The sequence below is a fragment of the Humulus lupulus genome, chromosome X (genome assembly GCF_963169125.1).
Source record: "Humulus lupulus chromosome X, drHumLupu1.1, whole genome shotgun sequence".
In the NCBI taxonomy this organism is placed as follows: Eukaryota; Viridiplantae; Streptophyta; class Magnoliopsida; order Rosales; family Cannabaceae; genus Humulus; species Humulus lupulus.
The window spans coordinates 77,340,005-77,352,250 of record NC_084802.1 but is presented as its reverse complement, the minus strand read 5'-3'; the positions used below and the strand labels follow the sequence as shown (position 1 = coordinate 77,352,250).

Genomic DNA, 12,246 nt, shown 5'->3' with positions numbered 1-12,246 from the left:
GTATTGAGGGATGTTTCTTGTGTGTTGTGACTAGGTTGTTGGTGAGGCTCGTGCTTGAGGACCGTGCTCGCGGCTTTAGTGCATCAGGAGGCTCAGAATTCAGGTAAGAAAACTATAACACCCGTAGGATAGGGCGTGGGCCCATAGTATGATTGCGGGGCGCGACCCTATATTGCATCACCTGTTAGGGTGCAGACTTAAATGAATTAATATTTGATTGCATGTTGTTGTGTTATATTATATGTGTGATTATGATGAAATGAACGGCAAGGGCCGAGTACGACGTAGGCCGGGGCACCGTGGGCCGAGTACGGCGTAGGCCGGGGCGGCCGTGGGCCGAAAGTAACACCTAGCACATGGGATGCTATAGTCAGGGCGGGGCCCGATGGATACATGTGTTATGCTATATTCAGGGTGGGACCCAAGGGATACATGAGTTATCCTCGCGGTGAGAACCGATACCCCAGGGCTTTGGTAAGGTCTCTGGGGCGGCATGGCCGTGTTAGCTTAGTCTAATGGTTGACTTGTTTATTTGAGGATTATCTGTTATGATAAACTGTATACATTGCATATGTTATGTTCTGCATGAGTTTTCTTGCTGGGCTTCGGCTCACGGGTGCTCTGTGTTGCAGGTAGGGCAATGACTGAGTCAACCAACCATGAGTACGGAGAGCGTGAAGCGACGCGTACATGTTTGGCCTACCCAACTGCTTTGGTTGGGGGTTTATTTGAAAATGGCTGTAATAATCTATGATTTTTTTATGATTTATCAACTGTGAACTCATTTTTAAGATGTAAATAGTTTTCAAACCTTATTTTGGGATCCCAATGTTTAATATTAGGAGTTTTATTGAAACAACGCATTTTTCTAAGATTACAGCCTTAACTTTTAATTAGTCACACTTTCGTTTCAAAACCTCGGTTAGCGAGATCTTTGCACACTGTTTTGTCTTAAAACTCACTAAGTAACGGCTCTAAGGCAGTAGGGCGTTACAGAACTCATCTGCCTTTCCAGTTTGACTGCATCATTATTGTATTTCTCATTAAAAATCCCTTTGAACTCTTCCTAGCTCAGAGTCTTCAAATCTCTGGTATGGGATACCACTTCGCACAAGATTTGAGCATCCTCCCGATACATAAATTTGGCATAGGCTACTATATCATTACCTGCCACTCCCATAAAGTATAGGATGGAGGTGGTCATACCCATCCACTGCTCAGCTCGCAGTGGATCTAGCCCTCCCTCAAAGGTAAGAGAGTGCTGCTTCCTGAAGTGCTCAAAGAGAGGCTCCCACCTATTCTCAGCTCCCGGCCGTTGCTGTAAAACTTGTGCCATAATGGGTGGCATAACTAGTGCAGTGTTCTCTGTTTGAACCTGTTGCTGTCTCAGTAGGTGGATCTCTTCTTCCTGCCTTTGTAATCTAGCTTGCATGTCAGCAAGCACCTGTTGCTAGTTCTCAGGAGCTGACGGAGGGTTCTGACCCTCATCGTTGTCTCTGACCTGAATTCCTGTGTCAGCTGGTTCATTTGATTGCACTGGAAGCATACTTCCAAGTCTATCTACAATCAATGACTTGGCACATCACGCAACAATAACGATGCTCAACACCACCCCACGGTCCAAGACCGAACAAATAAGAATATACATGCAATAACAGTGCTAATAAGTAGTTCAATAGCTTTCACATACAACAGTCATGTTAATAAGTAAGTCAGTTCATATTCATGCACAATTAGGGTGCTAATAAGCACATTCTCAAAATTCATATGCATATAACAAAGCTAATAAGCATTTTCTAACTTTTAGAAGCAACACTAGTGCTAACAAGCACACACTTAGCATTTATAAACAAATCACAGTGCTATTAAAAATTTCTTCCATATTCATAGCAACAATGGTGATAATAAGCATGTCCTTTATCATTCACACATCATTCAAGGGTTAGTCTCTATCAGTATGACTCATGCTTCCTACACAAGCATGCAAATAAATCATTCATATATCAAATAGGCAAGTAAACACATATTCACATTAATAGCTACCGAACCCTGAGTCGAGCTTGTCCTCAGTGGCGAGTGTACACGCCCCACCAATATTTAGGAACCTTAAACATAAACCGCTTTGATACCAAGTTGTAACGTCATCCTAATCCAAAACACTTACACTGTGAAATTAAATAATGCTTAACTTGCTAAACGAGTCATTTGGACTTAAAACGTGTAATTATGTTAGGAGTGTGTCCTAAAAGCATGTAAAGACATTTGTTTTTTTAATGAATAAATAAATACAATAGTTTATTATTATTGTTATATTTAGATTGTTAAATTATTGTTTGAATAATTTTGAAAATATCAGAAAAATTTCATATTCACTATTGAGGATGTGAGCTTGTATTAGTACGAGAGAATTAAGATCACATGAATGAATAAAAATAGTCAACAACAACAAATTAAAGTTATGGAATTCTTTAATTGGAGTTGTAAGTACAGTTTACTAAGTATCATAATGATACAAATAATCTAGATTCGGATTATTGATGTGGAAAGACATCTCGGTAAAGGTGCTTTATATAATATGATTATATATGACATGGAAACTACAACAATTATGCCCATATATTACATTAAAATATAGCATATTTTAATAAGTGTTATTGTCGCATGGTAATAGAAAAAGACACGGAAAATGGGCGGTAAATGAAATACACAGGCACCAAATGAAACACAAAAGCAATCTCTAAGGTTGAATCCCTAATTACTCTACACGCCTCCTCTGTTTCTCTCTCACACTCAGTAACTCTCTCTCTCTCTCACTCGTTCAATCTTTCTTTCTTTCTCTCTGTTTGTTGCAGGTGTGTAACAAGGTGATGGGGCCTGCGGCTTGGGTCATGTGACAGGGAGGCTCGACTCTTGGGTCTACTGCGTGGCTGTCTTCCTCCGTCTCATCTACCACAACTTCCCTCCCCATGTTTCGCCGACTCCGACGGAGATTGACTTGCAGAGCAATGGTCCAGCAGGCTGTACAGGGAGGAGCTCCAGCTGCTTACGACCAAGAAATGGAGAGGCTAACCGCTAAAGAATCCCTTCTTCTTGCTGTGAGTCTCAAGTTTTAAGAATTTGTGTATTGTAGTTGATAAGACCTAGCATTTGAGCTTTGAATTTGGGATTATTTATTTATTCAGTTTAAGGATTCTGGGGGTTTTTCCAAGCATCAATTATTATGGGATTTTTACTTGTTCAAGCTAATCAGGTCGCCATTCTTGGAGGGTCGGTGGGATTTTTTTCAGGGCTGATGTCTTCCACGCAGTAGTTGAGGTGAGTCTTTCTTTGATTTAGAAAGTGATTTTTTCATTCTTTGTTTCAATTTGTTTGGCAAAACAGATGACTTGTGGTTCATTAGATTATTTTGCATATGCTTTTTTCTTTTTGAACTTTCTCTCACTCTTTTCCCTCGTTGAAGAATAGCAAAATAAAAAGGGTAATCTTTATTTCTCCTTTGACATTAACAAAGAGTTTATGATTTTTATTAATATTTTCCTACCAATTTTTGGCTTAGGTCTGGTTGTGTTATATGAAATTGATTTAGTTTATTGGTTAGGGTTGGTTCTTATTTTTTCAGTTTTGGGGTTTGCATTTGAAGGAAAAATAAATAAAAGAAACAGATTTAGGGTTCTGGGTTTGAAGTAGACTCTATGCTTCTACATTACAGTTTTCAATTGAGTGTGTGTTTGAACTTGATTTATCTGAAGATCAGGTATCTAGAATACGTCTTACTTTGATTTTCTTCACGTTTACTGCTTATATAAGATGATATGAAGAGATGTTCAGTAAAACGGTGGGAAACATATTGTTCATTATCCCAACTTCTACTCACCCTTTCATTCCCTGCTCAAAATTTAATTTTTTCTTGTTTAAATAGCACCATGGTGTTGGTACTTAGCAGCACCTGCATTTTAACATTTAAGTTTAATCACGATAGGACAATATCAACACCAGAAATGGCGATGGTTTGGCTGATGATCATAGTCATGAGAACCGAAGTGATAGCTCTGATGCTCATCCAGGATTTGAAGAGAGTGATTCTTCTGAAGATGAGGTTGTGTGCTATTTTTCTTATGAAAATATGTACCTTTCTTGTTTTTTAACACCTAATGTTTTGCTTTTAGTTACTTTTTTTTGGCTGAATTTATTCAACCGCTACTTCTTCTTTTGTTTACATCAAAGTAGGTTGCTCCTCGAAATACAATTGGAGATGTGCCCTTGGTGTGGTATCGGGATGACAAACATATTGGTTATGATATTTCTGGGAAAAAGATAAAAAAGAAAGAAAAATAAGATAAATTGTAGTCTTTCCTTGCGAGTGTAGATGATTCCAAAAATTGGTGAGTTTTACATCGTTAGGATACATGTGCTCTACCATTTATGTGCTAAATATATTTTCTTGTTGTTATGTTGCCTCACTTTTGCTTGGTGCATTTTTACTATATTGGCGGCACAAAATTTATGATGAGTATAATGATGAGATTGTAGAACTCAAAAAGAAAGAGACCAAACTTATTAGTAGATTGCTTGAAGGAAAGGCACCAGATGCTAACTTTGATCCATATGCAGTATGTATATATTTAGCTGTCCATTTTATTGGTCAATTGTTTGTAAGATTCTTTTCACATACAATTATCTGTGTTTCAAATGCAGCCTTATGTTGACTGGTTCAAATGGGATGGTGCTAAACATCCCCTTTCAAATGCACCTGAACCCAAGAGACGCTTCACTCGTTCAAAGAGCGAAGATAAAATGGTATGCTATTGTCAACTTCACTGTTTCTATATAGAAGTTGGTAAATTTTTTAGTATTTTCTTTTATCTCTAATGTAATGAATGAAATTTATGTTATGTTTTCATTCTGAACTTTCATTTCACCTACTGGTTGCTAAGATAGAACAATAGAAGGAATTTCAAACATGAGTTTAATTATTCAGGCCTTGCACTTTTGCTGTATCTACAGGTTGTTCGCTATTGTCGGGCTATTCGTAAGGGGTTGATTAAATTTGATGAGCCTAAAGAAGAACCATCTGTCTTCCTCTTGTGGGGAGATGAATCCAACTCTAACGAAAAGTCTGGGCATTTAGCTTATATTCCTGCGCCGAAGCCGAAATTGCCAGGTACAACTGATCACCTGTTTTCTGGAATGAAAATCAACATAGGATTTAGCCCTTTTTTTCATAATTTTCTTTATTATATTTTTGTTAAAATTTCCCCTCTTTTAGGTCACGAAGAGTCATACAATCCCTCTAAAGAATATATCCCTACACAAGAAGAGATTAATGCTTATCATTTCGTATATGTATTGACCTTTTGCCTGATTTATTAGATAGTAAAGCAGCTGACGATTTGACTTAACATTGGAAAACATATAACCTTGATCTAAAATCCTTTTGATATCTAATGCAAACATTATTTGATTTTTGCAAATGATCTAGCAGTAAGAGTTTATTTGTTTTGTCTTTTTGTTTAGTTAAAATAACTTACACAACGATCTAGCAGTCTGAGTTTATGTGATTTATTAGTTTTTGCATGCACATACACAACTTTCCTAGGCTCAATGCTGAAGTTATTATATTTAATGTATGTGCTGAATGTTTATGTAGCTTCTCTTAAGAGGGCCCAATTTTTCACAGCATTTTTTGTATAGCTTTTCTCAAGTATTTTCATTCATGTATTTTTTTAAGTTTTGTTTGTTAATTCTGAATTGATGATTCTTATTTTTTGTGAAATTGATTGTTTTTTGTTTGCCATGAAATTTAAGATTTCAAAATTCCTAATTTTATTTTTTCATTTCTCATATTGATGTTGTGCTGTGATGAATTCCTTAATTATGTCTAGGCAACTCAATTATGAATCAAAAAGTAATTTTTTTTTTGGTTGTCTTTCCAAATATAATATTGGTATTTAATTGCCTTGATTGCCCAAGTACTTGCTTGTTTATCATTTTGGAAGTGCTATTGATGGAAAGTAGTGCTTATGAATTGATATTTCTTCTCTCAAATAAACCTCTAATGTTCATTCACGACTCAATTGAATTGAATTTAGCTAAGAATGATTTTGTGATTTTTTTTGGATAGTTTGTTTCTTATAATTGCACTGTTATAGGGGATGCTCAACCAGTGAAATGGGCCATGAGATTGAGGGTGGCTTTGCATCTGACACAAGCTCTGGAGTACTGTAGCAACAAAGGGCGTGCATTGTATCACAATCTCAATGCCTACAGGGTTTTATTTGATCAGGTAACAATGGTTTCTTTGATATATAGTTTTTTATTTTTATTTAACACTTTTAATTAAAATAATTTACTATTGAGTTGGCTGTGATCAATTATCAGCCATTAAAATAATGAAGTGTCAGGTGATTATAGAATAATGGCAAGAAACTTGTTATAAAAATTGATGTTGAGAAGGTGGGTTTGGTATTTGATTTCTTAAAAGGTTTTGGAGGGAAAGGGAGATGCTAAGATTACAGGGGGTGTTAGTTTGGTAGCCTTTTTAGTAATGGTAAATGAAAATTGAAAGACACATGAATCTGCAACATATTTTGGATTCAATTCCATATTTGTTTCAGTTCCTGTGTTCCATTCTCTATATTCTACTAACATATTTAGCTTTGTTATTTAGAAAAATAGGAAAAAAAATTTATGGTGGGTAATGTTACACCCTCTATTTTTTTTTCCCATTCCCAGCTCTCTTCTAAAAGTATCCCCCTGATATTAAAAAAAATTATAATTTTTTCTTGCACTCCCTTTTTTTTTTTTTGCTCAAGTCTCTCACTCCCTTTAGATATTAGGCATTGCTGAGCTTATAGTGAAAACATTTTGAATTTCATCTTACAAGATATCCAATCTCACATTGTCCAAATATTGCTGTTTGCAGGAGACCAACTATGTTCCGATTACGAGAGGAAACAGAGTTGTCCTAATGATTAACGGGTAGATTATGCTAATTTATTTTCATCTATATAAACTTATAGATGTGTGTGCGACTTGTATGTGTGTATTTTTTTTTATCAAAATCAAATTGTGAGGCTAAAATACGTATGGATGTAGAGATGGTTATTAAATTACTATGATGCATCCTCATTTGAATGAATTATAAAATAAATGCTTATTCATTGCAGTTTAGGTGTCACTCCTGTGATGGAACTGATGATTGCTTCTGGAAAAGCAGTACCAAAGTTGCAACTGGAGCATGGACTGGCGGTTGATAGAGTGTATACAGGATCATTTATGACTTCTCTTGATATGGCAGGTCTGGATTTAGAAAGAAAGTAAGAAATAGCTTATCTATAAAACATAAGAAAAATGTTCTCATTGTTATCCTTGTCAGGTTTCTCGATTTCCATCATGAAAGCGGATCAAGCTATTTTGCAAATTTTGGATGCTCCAACTAAAGCTCCAGCTTGGCCTGTTGGTGTTGACGGTCTGTATTATTCTTTTAATATTGTTTTGTTCATTAGGTTTTAATATATATTCTTCTAGCAATATAAATCCCATACACACAGACACACAATTTTATATATTTATCTTGCCCCCAAAAATAATTTGTATCCTGTGAATCCTCGAAAAAAAAAGTCCAAGTTTTTTTTTGAGCTCTGTAGCTGTCCTTGCAGGTAGTCATCCACCACCCAAGATTCCTGTTCCAGTCCCTCCATCTCGTTCTACAAAGAGTGATGACGTATGTTCATTCAACAACAATAATAATAATAATAAACAGGTGGTACAATAACTTGGGATTTGAATTAGGAAAAGACCAAATTTGTTAATGCAGATTTTTTTTTAAGTGGCCGATACATGAGGTTCTTTAAATAATTTGGCACCATAGTTTGAATTGTAGAAGCTACCTTCCATATTATCATAATTCAAAATAGACAAATAAACTTGAACCTTTAATTTGATATGGTCCATGCTCATCACTTATCTTTGCCTTTTGAATATCACTAACTGTCAAACTTTTCTGAATTTCAATGGATGTCAACTATTACCATGTTACAACTGGAGTTCTGATGGCCTCAATTAATAATGTAATTTTTGCATTCTTTGCTAGGGATTTGCGTTGGTGTTTGTTTTCCTTATGTATCATAAATTAGAAGGGCTGTATTAGTTTTAATCTGGCCGTTCTCCTGACTCCGCTAAAAAATTGCATATTGCATTCAATTTACTTGATAAAAAATTCCTTTAATTCTTTAATTATTGAATACTTTTTCACCCATTACTTCTTCTCTCAGCCTTTCTTCTTCTCCAGAATCAAAATCAACCTCAAACACAAACATAACCTCAAAATCAACATTCAAAGGGTTAGCTAGCTCAAAACTTCAATCACTGTATAAAGTTAAGTTCTTTTGGGGGTTTTGTAGTGAAGGGTCACTACTACATGTGGAAGAAACTAAATGAAATTATGAGATTTGGGTTTGGCAATTATGAAATTGTTTAAATTTTAGTCGATTGTCATGATAATTAAAGCTTGAATCTTTGGAAATAAAACTAGAAAATAGTATACTCATATGGGTTATGAACCATGTTGAAAATGAAAAGAATTTCTGACTCTTTTGCTGTTGGGCAAGTGATTTTCGACTTCTGATTTTTGGCACTTTTTGTAGTTGCAGGTTCATTGGCTGGTTCCCTCTTGTGCTTTCTCAATGTAATTTCTCTTCTCTATAAAATTATTGAAATACCATAGCCATTATTCAATTCATTTTAGTTATATTTAAGTATAAGTTATAGTGATGAACATAAGTGTATTTGGTACTATATATAGTACATGAATACTCAGACTAAATTCAATCTTTGTAGGGTTGCATTTATATTATTGATGCATATAAAGTTTACTGGAGTAGCTGTGTTAAAGGGATTCACGCTGGACAAATGGTTCTGCGGCTAAAGGGATTCTCTAGAGGCTGTAAATATAACCATTCCACTATATTTTTTTACCAGTTATTATTTTTTGTTTTTAGTTTCCCTTTATTTGAAAATAAATAGCAACTTAAGCTATGAAACTTTTTTTTTTAACAGAATATACTTTTTCTCCCTTCTCCTACCAATTTTAGCATGAACAAGCGGGATGAAAGTTAAAGAGCGACAACCCTTATAAATGAAAATGTATTAAAGGCCGATTTTTGTTGTTAGCGTACTGATATATTAAAATTTACTATTAAAATAGTTGCATTGATTAACATTAATACAATTGTTAGTTTTGTTCTCTTAGTTTTGAAGTAAGCACAACATGTGAACTTGAGATATATGGAAACTAGTGATTTTTTGCTAATTGTGGCCATTGCAACTTGCAAAGCTATTGAGTGTTGAAATTTTTGACTTAATTACTTGTGTTAATACAGGGTTGCCTACAAAATAATCAAACAACTCTGGAATGGACTCTTTTTCCTTGGATACATATTTGAAACCAAGTATGCCTCTCTTTCCGTCCACATATTAAAAGGTTTATTAGTCACTCCATTGGGACTGCATTCATACTGTTAACTCTTTTTTCTGGACTTTTCTTTGAACTTTCTTTGTTTCATGTACAAACCTTGTTTCTTTTTCATAGTTTAGTTAGCAAGAGAGTAAATAAAAGGTTGTGCTTTTTATGATTGTTGTAGTGTAATTTGATGAATGTGTATATATGTCTATTTGCTAACTCAGGTAGCTGGAATTTATAGTGGTTATCTCTTGTTTATTTCTCTAAATTGGTATATTTTTTGAGTTATTTTATTTTGTTTCTTAGTCATTGAGTTGTTATAATATATGGCTTGAGTGTATTCTAGTTTCTTGTTTGGCCTTTTATTTTCTTGAGTTATTTGATTCCTTCTAGCTTTTCCTTTATTCTGAAGTTGTTTAAGAGAGCAATATAAGGGAATTATTTTCTAAGTAGTTGCAAAGAGCAACAATAGAAATAGAAAACAAATTAAGAAAACAGGGCATAAAAAACAACTAGATGATTCTTTTTACTGCAATATGTGGAAACTTAACTTTTCGTTTGAGCAGTAGTTTTTATTCCCCTGCCCCATACATTATTCTCATAATAGAGGGGATTTAGAGCAGTGATTGGTAATCCACCGCTTCAAAATAAAACCAAAAATTCCCCATTAGTTAGTTACAATGCCTCAGCACTCATACTTTCTCTCTCATTCATCACCACTGTCCTATACATATACATAATTCCTCTTGTTTTAATCTTATTGTGCTGTGAAATCATTTTCCCTTGCTTATACTCTTTATGCCTGGCATAATTTTTCTTTTATCATTTCATCTCTATAGGTACAATGTAGCAATTAAGTGTGCAACTATTACTCTTGCTGGGCACTCCTAACCAAAGTAGAATTATGAATATAGATTACTCTCTGTCATTTTAGATTTTTCTCTTAGAAATCCAAGTCTCTCATCTTTTTTTTTCTGCAATTTTGGGTAAAATCTGAATCTTTCTATTTTAGATTCTATTCAATTCTATTTCAGATTTTGTTTTTAGAAATTGGAAAATGTTGTTGAGCTGTGGGGTAAGATCTTTTCACTCTGCTATTGTGTGACTTAATATGATTAAGATCTTGAGGTAATATCATTGATTTTATTATAATTATTTTATTTTGATGTTAATATATGTGTTGGCTATTGTGTGACTTAATATGATTAAGATCTTGTTTCCTAGTAGTGCATACAATGGAATAATACCAAATTCTGATTATATTACTAAGTTATTGAGAATTCAGTAGGAATATGCTTGCTTTTACAAACTCTAGTTAAGATTAAGTTGCATTGATTTGTATTTCCTTGTTTTAATATCAGTAAAGGACATATAGCTGTTTTTTTTATTATTTGAAAAAAAAAAACTTTGCTTGATTATGTTTGTAATGTATCAAGCTTTTGCCTTGCTTTATGAAGAAAGTTATGAAACACTTTATGTCTTCATTGCTCCCTACTGTCTGAAAAACTATAATGCCTTAATGGCAGCAAGTTGTTTGACAAGTTTGATTTTATTTGCACTGTATTCTTTTTTCTTATTTATAGCTTTGGTAAGTTATAGTTTATATGATAGTTATGGGATTGGATTTGCATTCACTTGTTATATTATTTATTTATTTTAGTTTTCATCTTGCAGATGTTCCCAAGCTTTGTTTGAATCTTCATTTTGTTTTCTATTATGCTTATTTATATTTTGATATTTCTTTGCTAGTTGATTTTCTGGCATTTCAGGAACTTGTTACTGCTTGGGTTGTCATCTTGGCTTGCCTTGTCCATGGGTTTGTTACAGTCTTAGTTGCTAGTGAAGCTCATGCAATAACTCTGGCTTTTGAGGGTTTGTTAGGAGTTGTGTTTACAGTGGCTGGATTAACAGATGAAGCAATGAATCTTGGTGAGGTATTATAAGTCTGTAAAAATTATAGTATAGCATTCATTCATTACCTGGGCTAAATACATGTTAGTTTGGATTCCAAGTGGGTTAATGAAATCTTTTACAGGTCTTTGTTAATTTTTAAGCATCTCCATTTTTTTTTTGTCTTTAGCACATATAATCATTAAGCTGTGCAAAATAGCTAGTGGTATGAGGTTCATCTCATCTGATGTTCATGCATATCTATGTAATAATCTATTTGGTTTTAAGGGAAATAATGTGTCTAATGTCCATATGTGCTGTTTTAGGTTCAAATCACTTCCAGGACTTGTCAACCAGACCCAAAGGGATATTATAGAATGTGAGAATTTTGTCTTCCAGACAAGTGCACAAAGGATGATGAATTGAAGGATGGAGCAAGTTTCATGCATGGTTTACTTTTGTGTATCTTGTAATGTTTTTGTTTTTCATTTTTGAAGTAAAAAATGTTCAAGAAACTTTATTATGTTATGCTTTCAAACTTAAGTTAGAACTAAGATCTCATGAAATAGACACATTCATAGTTTGAATTAGTTATTGTTTAATGTAATACTTATGGTTTATCAATATATTGAGAATTACATTTTATGATTAATTTTGATTTTTTTTATCAAAATACAATAATGAAAATCTTTTAATTAAAAAAAAAAACTCATAAGTACTCTTATCACAATAAAAAACCTTAATATGTTATGATTTAGAAACATATTATAAGCATAACAAATTGTTATGATTTATATAACATAACAAACTAAAAATGTTATCAAAATAATCAAATGTAACAGTTGAAAAGTGTTATGAAAAAAGTATAAGATTAAACATCAAATTTATAACCAAAA

The 12,246-nt window shown here is 33.8% G+C and overlaps 1 protein-coding gene across 1 annotated transcript; it reads left to right on the top strand.

Moving 5' to 3' along the window:
- Positions 1–3,005: 3,005 nt before the first annotated feature.
- Positions 3,006–11,513, top strand: LOC133805981 (uncharacterized). Its single transcript, XM_062244123.1, has 13 exons — positions 3,006–3,095; positions 3,710–3,754; positions 3,980–4,096; positions 4,228–4,291; positions 4,658–4,797; positions 5,005–5,161; positions 6,150–6,283; positions 6,923–6,978; positions 7,167–7,297; positions 7,376–7,468; positions 7,659–7,723; positions 11,230–11,394; positions 11,496–11,513. The coding sequence occupies exons 1-13, from the start codon at positions 3,006–3,008 to the stop codon at positions 11,511–11,513; spliced, it is 1,275 nt and encodes a 424-aa protein (XP_062100107.1).
- The last annotated feature ends 733 nt before the right edge of the window (positions 11,514–12,246 follow it).